This window comes from Staurois parvus, unplaced genomic scaffold (genome assembly GCF_062004578.1).
Source record: "Staurois parvus isolate SC_StPar_1 unplaced genomic scaffold, SC_StPar_1.0 ptg000350l, whole genome shotgun sequence".
Lineage (NCBI taxonomy): Eukaryota > Metazoa > Chordata > Amphibia > Anura > Ranidae > Staurois > Staurois parvus.
The window spans coordinates 3,910,172-3,922,525 of NW_028318146.1; the positions used below are offsets into that span (position 1 = coordinate 3,910,172).

General features: G+C 39.8%; 1 protein-coding gene across 4 annotated transcripts in view; it reads right to left on the minus strand.

The window, feature by feature from the left end:
• SHANK2 (SH3 and multiple ankyrin repeat domains 2) overlaps nt 1-12,354 on the minus strand; it is a 791,629-nt gene that overhangs the window by 558,783 nt on the left and 220,492 nt on the right. For all 4 annotated transcript variants that reach the window (XM_089684605.1, XM_089684599.1, XM_089684598.1 and 1 more), the window contains exons 5-6: nt 9,693-9,801; nt 5,027-5,178 (exon numbers count right to left, since the gene is read on the minus strand). In XM_089684605.1, coding sequence (XP_089540731.1) covers nt 5,027-5,178; nt 9,693-9,801 — 261 coding nt within the window. The remainder of the gene's footprint in view (nt 1-5,026; nt 5,179-9,692; nt 9,802-12,354) is intronic.

Below are 12,354 nucleotides of genomic sequence, written 5' to 3' on the forward strand. Positions count from 1 at the left end.
CCCTCTCTATTTGTCCTGTTTACCATTATCATTGAAAGTGAAAGTAAGAGTCTGCCCAAAAAAGTAATATCTTAATGACTCTAGTGCCCATTTAATGGCCAGACACTCCCAAGAAAACACTAGAGGCATCTGTTGTACATGAAATTCTTGATTGAAGTTGGGGTGATTAACACTGGTCCCTTGCACGATATTACCTTTTGTTCTTGAAAAGCTCTCCCTGTCTCTTCATTCCATTTCGCCAATACTTAATATGTCATGTCTCTCTCAAGGAAAATACTCTATTTGGGCTTTTGGGATAGGAGGCTATTTATATTTGGCAAACATAGATGTATCTCTCATCCTTACAAGCCTGTTTACCCCTTGGATAATAAAGAACAGTCTTACCGTAAGCTGATGTTTTCCTGTTTCCAGGGGTTACCATTTTAGATGGCAAATCTTAGAGACCGTCCTCCACAGTATTGTGTTGCTCAGTGAGGGACACCAGTGCATTCACACTTTTGGGGTCTGTATGCCTAATGCACAGTGTATCTTAACGCAGTACCACCACCACCTCCCAGTCCTTTAAGAGGTTCTAAATGCCACGAGGAAGAGGCAGGCATTTTGATCATGTAACCACTCTGATTGGCAGTCACATGATCGGACACCTCCTGATCACAATTAGGCAAGATTGATTCTGCCCAGGATTGAGTACTTCCAGTTGTAAACATTTGTTACAAAGATGGGAAAAATTATGTGTTGCACCTCACGGGCTTCCAGGGGTCATATTCTCATGTGAATATATGCCATGCTTGGACGGCCCTGGCAACTTTTAGTCCGAGTAGGCTTTCTCTTTTGAGTGTAGGGTACTACTTGACATCCTGAGTTTGTAGGTGAAAGTAGGCTTTTATGAGCTACCCCTTTAAAGAGGGTGCTCCTTGGGCAGCTTCCTATGTTCAATGACTCTCTCAAAGATGCTGAGGTAGGTTTCAATATCATCCTCCAGGGACAATAAAATGCTCTGCAACAATTTTTGAAGTATAGAAGTCAGCCCCTGCATTTTCATTTGCCACTCTAACAGAGCCTGTATATGCGGTTGTAAAGACAGGTTCACTTGCTGCTGTCCCTCTATTGAGGCTTTGTGGGTTACAGTCAGCTGTTGTACCTGTTGGGTTGTTAAGCAGTTCACCTCTTGCGGATTAGCATTTCCCAATATGAGCTGTTTATAAGCTCATCAATTTTTTTCAGCAACAAGTGTCTCTTTAAGGCGCTGCCCACATCCGAGCATGAAGCTCAAATAGTATTGGTGGTAAACCTTTCATAACACAGAAACACAGAAGAACACTTTTATTCAGCAAAGCAGCAAACAAACAGTTTTCAATGTAAGAGGGCTTCGTACAGCAAGTCCATGCCAAAGAAGAAACAAAATATCTGCTCGCCCGAGCCACTAACTAAACTCAGGTCAGCTCCTGATCAACAGGGTGCCCTCCAATGGGTTCCTTAAAACAAGCAGGCAGCATATGTACTTTAAGTGTTCTGTTTGCATATATAAAGGTCTGTGGACAACTAATAATAATGAAGTCTGGGTACAAGATAAGTTGTGGAGCTGGGAAATATTATCAGGATTTAAATAGCAACAACAGTTTGTGTGATCCTTTACAATATTAAGGTACACAGTACAGTTACAATACAATTTGATACCACAACAATTGGAGGCTCATGGAAGCTTACAATCCAAAAGGGAGAGGCAAGTGGTTGAAAAAGTAAGAGCTGTGAGGGATGAGCGGAGTAGGGTAGAGTAAGTAGAAGTACAGAAGTACAGTATATTTTTAAAGCTGGATGTGCTTCTCTGAAAAGCTGAGTTTTCAGGAATCAGAGTAGAAGATAGCTGGACAGATTTACCAGGCAGATAAGAATTTACACCTAAATCTTTGCTACAGTTTCAAATCCCATGTAGCTGCTACAGTTCCAAGTCGCACCCTATGGTTGGCAATTGAACCGTTCAAATTGGTGCAACTCCAACTCCACTGTCGCACCAATTTTGAAAAAAAAAGGTTCCTGCACTATTTTCAGCGATTTCAGATGTGACTTGCAATGACATCTGAGCATGAAGTCAAACAAATGTCATGCAAACTGTATACGAAATCGCACCGGGTCCACGGCTTTGAAATTGCTAAGTGAAGTATTTCAATGTCGTATTTGGTGTGAACTGGGGCTAAATGAGCATTTAATCCTTGCAGTGTGCAATGAGGAGGGGGGTGGATCACTGCAAGTGTGGATTTAGTTTATTTTCCTGGAGTTGGGCTTTAAAGTGTATTTCCATTTCAAAGTGTCTTTGTCACTTCCTGTTAGCTGAACTGAAATCCCAAAATGCCAAAATCAGCCTTACTAGCTAACTGCAAAACATTCCCCTCCTCTGTATTGAAAGTAAGGTTGGGGGGAGTGGGGGGGGTTAGGTGTTTATGTCCCTCATCAGGAAAGAAGTTTAGGGTAAAAATACTGTTCCACCACAGCTATACCTCAGACAGAAAGTGTGCTAATGACAGGATCATCAGGTGAAAATAGAGGAAAAGCGCCTACAAAAAGTGAAAAAATGCATCCAGTATATCTAAGATCTGGTAAGCTGCAATACATTACAGCGCTGTTTTTAAGTTTAGATAAAAATGTTAAATCAGTCGCACTTTCACACTTAACTTGAATGGGGCTGCTAATGCTCCGCAACCGCATACAGTCCCTGTTGCAGCATGATGATGTGAGTCTGTCAAACACCCTTTAAAGAACGATCCACCACAGATCACTTTTAGGGGCTTAATGTATATTTTAAAAAGTCCAGGTTTTAAGAGTCAGGAAAATACAATCATGAAAAGGTGAGGTTAAGGTAGAATTCTGGCCTAAAATTATCTAGTTTTAAAACTACCCCGTCCGTTTGCTTACTTACTTTCAGCCAGCTCCGGTTCAGTCATGCAGTCCAGCTGTCCGGTATCAGTTAGCAGTGGCTGCAGAGGAGAGGAAGGAACTCAGACAATGCATGGGCCCTAGGAGCCTATTGTTACGTAACCATTCTTGATTTACTACCCGTTGTGAAGTGCTTTCTTCCCCCCTGTAGCCATCGTTGACTGACACAGGGAATCACATGATTGGACCAGACAGGCTGAAAGTATGTAAGTATATACATCTTTCTTGCACAAGCTAGTCAACATAGCTGTTAGGAGGAGGGAGGGAGCATTTTTAAGACTAGTTAGGTTTAGCCTGAGATTCTACTTTAAAACATAGTCCAACATATAAATAAAACATCCTTTGTGTAAAAAAACAAACAAACATGTATTTCCTATTATAACTGTCTGAAATATTTTTGGATGATATTGATGGGGAAATTGCATATTACATATTTCCTTAATAAAAGGTGTCTAGTGGTCTCTCAAATATCTAATAATGAATGCTAAGCTTTGGTTAAGCAGCCACACAAGGACAAAGTCTGATTACCTAAGCTGACTTCATGCTATAGGAATGTCATTGTAAATTGATTACAGTAATGTTTGTATAGTATTATGTTCAGCAGACTGTTCTTCTATTGTTGTGACTTAGATGACGTTCAGAGCACATTTTATGCCCAATTCATGCAAAACTCCACGTAATCCCAAGGGGTTCACATACTTTTTCTTGCAACTGTATATGTAAAAAATCAGCCCACTAATCTCCTTTCAGGAATGTGCCATTTTCCTTAGAAGGTAATTTTGCTCCACTGGTTGGCCATTTTCTTACATTAAAGTCCTATATGTACTAAAGGAAAAGCATGGAGTAACAGACTCATCCCAGAGCTGTATTATGCATGTGCCTGGTCTGGCGGTCTGTGCCACACCACAAAAGCAGGCAGGACCCATGGCAGTAACAGCATCCTTAATTAAAGCGGAGTTCCAGCTGGAAAAAAAAAAAAAGTCATCAGCTACAAAAGCTGTAGCTGCTGTCTTTTAAAATACAGACACTTACCTGTCCCTCGGTCCAGCGGTGTCCTGACCACGGCTGGTATCACTGGCCATCTTCTCTCCCTGGCACCAGCATCTTCAGTGTGGGCACCCGGCTGCAACAGCTTCACGGTGCCCACTGCGCATGCGCGAGAAGCACTGCACATTGTGGATGGTCACGTAGTCTTCAGGGACCTGTCACATGTCCCAGAAGACTACAGGGAAGGAGGGGGGAGGACAACTTCCATTTCCAATCGCCTAGGCAATCGCAGCGGAAGTGGGAGCGGGTACCCGATCCCCAAAGGTGCCAATCCTTAATGGGGAGCGGGGGACAAAGGCATAAAGTGGAACATCCCCTTTTGGGTGGAGCTTCGCTTTAAGTATTCTTGATATATTTTCTAATATTATTGTCAACTGTATCTGCCATTACTTTTATTAAATGTTATATTTGTGTGAGCTCTCTTTGCACATATCAAATACAACTCCAAAAACTTAAACTATCACATATCGGTGATGAAACAGATATAGTTTCACGACTGCCTTTACAAAAGAAATGTGAATGGAAGGTTGCTGTTATGAATTCTAAGTCAATCAAAATCAAATATACTGCACAGTGCTATAAAGCATGTTTTCAGGAACTTGAAGCCAGAGAGGAAGGTATTAGGCAGCTGGCAGAAAAAACAAAGAACAGGAAAATATCAATACTTTAATGAAAATTTTTCATATGTCCAGGAACTCACAAGTGACAGAGGATTCTGCAGTAAACAATGGTATCACCATCCTTTATGGACAGATAAAATAAAGCAAAGAAAATTTTCAAGTAGCAATATTAGCAGTATTTCATAATGCATTTAACAAATTTATTAAATATGTACTGTAACTGGTGTACTTTTTATTTCTTTTAGTAACTGCTGGAATATCATTTTACATAAGATTCACAGGACACAGCTGTGTACTCTAATACTTACAAAGGTGCCATATGCTATATTGGCAATACAGAAAAACACACCTGTACGATGATGAATAAGCCAGATGTTGTTCTTGTGTTATTTAGAAGGTGCAGAGATCTGTGATTTCAGAGTACATACCACAAGAGTAGTTTGCGATTTTGCTCGAGCTGCTTTGTGCAGAGCCGTCATTCCATCCTTGCTCCTAAAGTCCAGGTGGGCACCGCCATTCCGAAGAGCTTTGATAACTTCTATAGAGTTGTCCATCTGTGCCGCCAAAGTGAGTGGAGTTTCTGCGAGAGGTGGACACCATTACAATTTGTCATTAAAGAAAATGTACCTTGATCAACTTTTGGTATTTTGTGCTTTTAGAACACATACCTGCTAAAACATCCCTCCTAAATGTAAGAGCAGATTAATCAAATTAGAACACTATGCATAAATTTGAATATATCCTGCATGATTATGAGCAAAAACTTCAGTTTCTTAGACATGTGACACAAGGCCTATCATTAATACTAGGTTGTGGTGCCCCTACTTGGATATTGGGGTTTTCAAGTCAACTCTGCTTAAAAGGAAACTGGTTCACACATTCAGTATTGCAGAAACACACTACAGTGTATATACTTAACATGATTTCCTATGGGCCACGATAACATCTGTGCATTTTCAACTATCATGTTTTATGTTCCGCTTTCCAACTTCCGGTTTCTGGCTTCTTCGGCACCGCCATTACACTGGCAGCGCCGCTGAGGGGACAAGTGCAGGAGAGGTCTGCTCTCCCACGCTGAGAGGAGACACCCTCTCCACTGCCGCGGGGGACTCAAGGAGAGGCCCGCTCTCCACCGCCGCGGGGGACACAAGGAGAGGCCCGCTCTCCACCGCCTTGGGGGACCTTGAAGTTTTATTGGGTATGGTCTGTGGATATTTTGTTCAGTTTATGTATGGTTATTTGTACATTCTTTGTGTACGGTTAGAGGTCCATCCTCTACTCCTACAGTTTTTATAAAGTTTAATCTTTTATTAAACACCCTATTGTACATGTTGTATAGCTTTTAGTAGTACCTGAAAACTTGCATAGTGATTTCTCTTGGTGTCTGTATTCAATACGGTAATAATAATATGCCCCGTTAGCCATAGATAGTAGAAAGGATGTGAAAATGTAAGCAACACCTTTTTGCTAGCTAACCTAATATACTTTAGTGCAAGCTTTTTAGAATACCGAGTTGTCTTTACAAGACATGGTGTCATACCTTTACACATCAGTGACATGAACATACACATAGTATATGCAACAAATGGTCACCAGGGGATGCCTCTGGCAGTCTGCCAGGATTCGGTGACAGTTGTCAGGATAGACCTTACATCCAGTTATTAACACGTTGTGCTCTTTTTTAATACTTTAATACTTTAATGGCAGAAAACGTGTTATGTGACTTTCTAATATAATAACAGAGATGCTGTGAATACACATTACACGTTTACATAGGTTTCATAAATTAGGTTCTAGGCTCAGTCTGGCCTCTTATCCACTATGAGACTTGATTATGTAAACCAGCTTTCTATTAGACTCTATTGTAAAGAAAAATGTGCAAAAGAAAAAGACAGCCATTTCTGGGCTATGAATTTCCGAGTGATAAACAGCACTCTGAGAATTGCAATGTAAGTATGCAGGGTATATAGCTGCTCATCTATGGCTCCCAGCAGACAAATCTTAGGGTCCAGGGGAAGATTAAGAATCCAAATTCTATTTATCATTTCTATAATGTATGTCCAGTATCTTGCTAATTTACGGCATTTCCATAACATACGGAGAAGCGTGCCATTAATAATTTCACATCTGGGACAAAGGGGAGAATCCCTCCTATTCCAGGCATACAATTTTTGAGGTGTGTGGTGAGTACGGTGAATGATAAAGAGGTTGGTAAGCTTTTGAATTGGAGACAGAGAGATCTTAATTGCATTTTCTAGTATTGAGGACCATTCCTCATCTGAGATGGTGCCTAATTATACCGACCATTGTGCCCTGCAATTGAGAGACATTGCCTTAGAAACCCGTTGTACAAAGGATTGATACAAGAAGGATATTTAGCCCTTTCTAGAGGTTGAGGATATAGTTCAAGTAAGAACTTCTGGCTCAACGAATAACCATGTAGAGATTTTAGAGATGGCAGAGATGGCACGTCTAAGTTGCAGGTATTGAAAAAAAAAAAAGTGATTTGGTAAGCCATATTCAAGTTGCAAAGTTCGAAAGTCCTTCAGCAGTTGACCATGATACAATTGTGGAACATATTTAACCATTAGCCACCCGGCCAATGGCGGCTTCAAAAGTGCTTCTGCACTCCGGGTGCACGCCATTTGGCGTGCTCCCGCACATGCGCAGTTTGCGCTAATGAAGAGCGGCGCAGCGGCGCGATCTGTCACCGGCCGTGTACCTCGGACACGGCCGATGACAGATCTGAGTACCGGCCCCCCTTGCAGGTACCATGTGACCTGCTGTGACCAATCACAGCAGGTCACATGACAGTTGTATACAATGGATGGCTTCATTCATGATGCCATCCATTGTATACTAGTGCCTAGCTGTGAATGGTCACAGCTAATCACATGCACATGTCATGTGATTAGCTGTGACCAAATCGCAGCTAAGCACAAAAAAAAAAAAAGCTGAATGAATCCATTTCATTCAGGTAAATGCTTCCTTATAGCAAAGTAATTCTTTGCTATAAGCAAATTGTGTAAAAAAAAAAAAAAAAAATACTGATCACTTCCCCCAAAGTAGTACAATGTTACTATGGTAACATTGTACTACTTTGGTCATAGTAAAATATGAAAAAAAAATCTTAAAAAAAAATAAAAAAAAGTAATAAAAAATTAAAAATAATAAAAAAAATAAAAAAATATATATATATTTTTTTTTTTTTTCATACTGTCACCAGTCAGTGTCCCTGATCACTGCCATGCCAGTTATATGATGACGCTGTACTGCACTGGTGACAGTATGTAAAAAAAAAAATAGTGACAATAATTTTTTTAATTTTTTAATTTTACGAAAAATTATGACAAAAAAAATACTTCAAAAAACTCGCCATGCCTCTTATGAAGTATGTCGGACTGTCTACTCTGCAAAAAGGGGTCATTTGGGGGATATCTGTACTGTTCTGACATTCTTAGACCTCAAGAAATTAGATTGGCTGTCAGTACTTCAGGATTGATCAATATTCAGATCTATACCATAGTTTGTGAACTCTATAACTTTCCTACAAACTAAATAATACATCCTAATTTGGGTTATTTTCACCAAAAACATGTAGCAGAATACATGTCGGCCTAAATTTATGAAGAACAATTATTTATTTGTAAACTTTTATAACAGAAACAAAGAAAAACGTGGTTTTTTTTCAACATTTTTGGTCTTTTTTTGTTAATTTAGCAAAAAATAAAAACCCCAGCGGTGATTAAATACCACCAAAAGAAAGCTCTAGTTGTGTGAAGAAAATGATAAAATTTTAGTTTGGGTACAATGTTGTATGACCGCGCAATTGTCATTCAAAGTGTGAGCGCGCTGAAACGTGAAAAATGGCCTGGGCAGGAAGGTGTAAAATTGCACGGTATTGAAATGGTTAATACCCATCGCCATCCAGCCAGCAAAGCCCTGCAACTTCCCTAGTTCAGAATAGTTAGTTTTATAAAAAATATGAGTGAAGGAGGTGTAGTCGGAATAATCAATATGAACTTTAGCCTTAGACCATAATATATCTATCAATGCTAGGGTAGGGTATCGAGACAAGGCTCCAAGCTCACCTGCCTCCAAACATTCTAGCAAGTTATCATTGAAGAAGGCACTAACTAGGAGTGGCTTAGCCCACTTCTATTTAAAAGATAGCAAAAGTTCACAGACAAATGACTTCCCACGCAGGGGATCTTCTCCAGCTTCAGCAAAAAGGTAAACACTAGAAAATGCAGAGCCACCTGGCTCATAAACTCACTCAGCTTCACTTGAAGTACCTCTCCTGGATACTTGGCTCTCTGGCTCTCTAGCCTTTAGACACAGCGCCTTGCTGTAATGCCCACCTCTGGCCTATGGATGGGGGTTCTCCTGACATGTCGATAGTAGCCCTCCTGACTGCTGGAAACAAGACCTCTGGCTCTTGTCCTCCGGCTTAATCCACTGACCCCTCGACGAGACCTTCCGTCTCTCCCCACTGGGAGCGGTCTCCAACTGGGAGCCCAGAGCCATTCTCAGATCTGAGTATATAACGGCACCTCACAGCTGTGTACTCAAGACTGCAGGTGTCTAGCAAAACCTGGACACAGGACAGACTTTTCCAATCCAGAGCTTCAGAAACCAGAGAAAGTCCACGCAGTTCTGTGCCATTAGTGTGCTTGCCTATCACAGAATCTGGTGCAAACTGCCTAATCACACAGTGGCATTACTCCGCATTACCACAATTTACTATATATATATATATATATATATATATATATATACACACACACACACACACAGACACACACACACACACACACACACACACACATGCCGCTTTAAGCTTTCACAAAAAAAACCTGGAAGATGATTGGATTCTATGCAGAGCTGAACCAGATTTTGAACTCACCAGTTTAGATAAATCAACCCCATTGTTATATATAAATGTGCTTGGGGTTAAAACAATTAAATCTAATCCAAATGTCATACTTATAAACACTGAATAATCGAGTTATCACTTGGTTGTAACTGTAGTATAGTTAAAAATGATCCAACGTCTAGACAAAAACTATAGCAATGCTTGCCATGTTTCCTTACCGCCACTTTCTGGGTCGTGGTAATTTGGGTCCAGCCCCCGATCTAACATTTTGCAGATTTTCTCCACAGAACAGTGCTGAATGTAGTCCATCAATTTTCTCAAATTAGCCTAAAAAGACAAGAGGAAGGGTAACTAAGAATGGTTTGCTGCCCAATTTGTTTAAATTTGTTGTGAGGTTTAAAGGTCTTAACTAATATTTGTTTAATCATTTGCCTACAATTCTTTATTTTCATCTAAATAAAGTAAAACATTCCATTTTGCAGTCAAATTTGAGAAAACGCCACTATAGGTTTGTTATATTTTTATATTCACACAGTTTGAGTACAATTTTTCGTTTAAATATTTCTTACCTTTTAGATTTTTCCCAGGAGGAGGAGTCGTGACTGACTGCAAAGTTTTTGGAGCAATGTTAAAGTGAGTCTGTTCAAAGTCTGCCTTCACTAACATTCAATGCATGAAGCCCAGCTTCTACACTTTTAACCTTTTGTTAAGACAGAGAGTGTTCAAATCCAGGTACAACTGATGATGAGGATCTGCTTACACAGTATAGATAGGGTTAATTACGAAAAACACAACTACCCTGCCCTCCTCAAAAACAAAGAGAACTCCCTAGGATTTTTTTCTTGCTGGAAGGTCTAGAATAGAGCATCTTAAAAAGGTAAGCCAAGGTAAGTTATGCTATGTGCATGGGAACTTGTAAGAAATAGAATGTAGGTGTTATCCCAATTTGGCTGCAAAAGTGGAAATACACTTTAACTCTTATAAAAGAATACTACATTTTGTAAAGTACTGTGACTAAAACAAGATAGCATCAATTTTTGTGCATCAAAAACGAATTCTCCTGCGCTCTAGGACCCAGACAGGTGGCGAATGGATGGAACCAGACCTGGAAAAATCGACCACCAATGCATGTAGGGTTGTGCGGCTCCAAACAAGGCTGGGGAAGCCCGACCAATACTGCAGAACGAAATGAAAACGAGAAGCGCACCAACCTTGTGCATTACCTCAATAACCAAAATGTATTAATTATAAAAATATACTCACAAACAGCGAGTAAAATCAGCCATGTAAGTCCTCAAAGGGACTGATGAAGAAGGGACACCCTTCAAAACCCGTCAGCTGTACTGAATATCCATCCCCTTGATGGGATTCGCGCTGTCTTCGAGTCCCTTTGAGGACTTACATGCCTGATTTTATTCGCTGTTTGTGAGTATATTTTTATAATTAATAAATTTTGGTTATTGAGGTAATGCGCAAGGTTGGTGCGCTTCTCGTTTTCATTTCGTTCATCAATTTTTGACCACCTACATCCTGTAGACACTTTAAATCAAAGGTTATCAACTTATGAGCTAAAAGGGGCCTCAAATGCAGCCCCTGACATCACCAAAGGGCCACGTATAATGTTTGATATAAGTAACGCTTGAGGGGACTGTCAGAAACTGCAGACCAAATAAAAGAAATGAGAGTCAGAGAGTGTGGATATGCTACATTTTGTGGCTGAGGATATGCTGCTGAAGACAGGGAGCATACTACATGAGGCTAGTATAGCTAATCACAACAAAAGACACTAAGTTAACTAGTTTCATTTAGTAAAAATGGTTGCTAATATCAATTAAATACATTGGTATAAGCAATCATAATGTGTATAAAAAAAAAATTCCTGATCACTTGCTCATAGTACAATGTTACTATGTTACTACGGTACAATAGTAAAACAAAAAAAAAAACAAAAAAACAATAGAAAAAGTTGAAAAATTTTTTAAAAAAAATGTATACATACTGTCACCAGTCAGTGTCCCACTGCCACACCAGTTACTGACTATGATAATACTGTACTGGACTGGGACTATACATAACAAAAAATTTTTTTTTTAATTTCTTCATGCAAATTGTACCAATGTTGCTAGTTTTACAGAGTGTTCTGGGGATTATAAAGAGCCCGACAAAAGCTACTCTTGGTAACACATTCTCTAACCGAATATCCATATGCCATCTGTATGAATAGTGTAAAGGGTGTGGTGTGGGGGATGAGGGGGAATAGTTACTCCTATGATGTATTTAAGACAATCTTTTCAGATCAAGCAAGGACTTCTAGGCCATTGCCATCAGTATGGGTGACGTCAGGGTCGAGGAGGGGGCGTATAGGGGGAAGGAGTGTCAACATTCTACATCTCACCTAAAAAAATATAACATAATAAAGGGAGCCACATATGCCTGGTGTGGTGACAGGGACTTTTTAAACGTAGCCTGGTATACATACAAAAAAGTGCTTACAACCCCACCTGCTTGCTAGAAAGAGTAAATATGAAATATTCATGTTCAATATTATATATTTATCAGACTGAGAAAATGAAAAAACCTACGGTAATTAAACATGTATTTTTTTTTATCCCTGTACATAATGAATAATGAAAACATATACTAAATTCAATATAGTTAGCCAAAACCTTTAAATACCTTACAGGTTTTGTTACAAAACGGCAGCAATTCTCACAGATTTTCTGATGGATAATTTACAGTCCTTCTTTAATTCTAATAGAGAATTGCACCAACTGAAGGGGTCCAATATACATAGAGAAGGCAATGAAATGGGGGTTGTGATCGTAGCAATCAGATTGTAAGGGCTCGTTCACAGCAGGGGTGGTAAAACTACACGGTTGA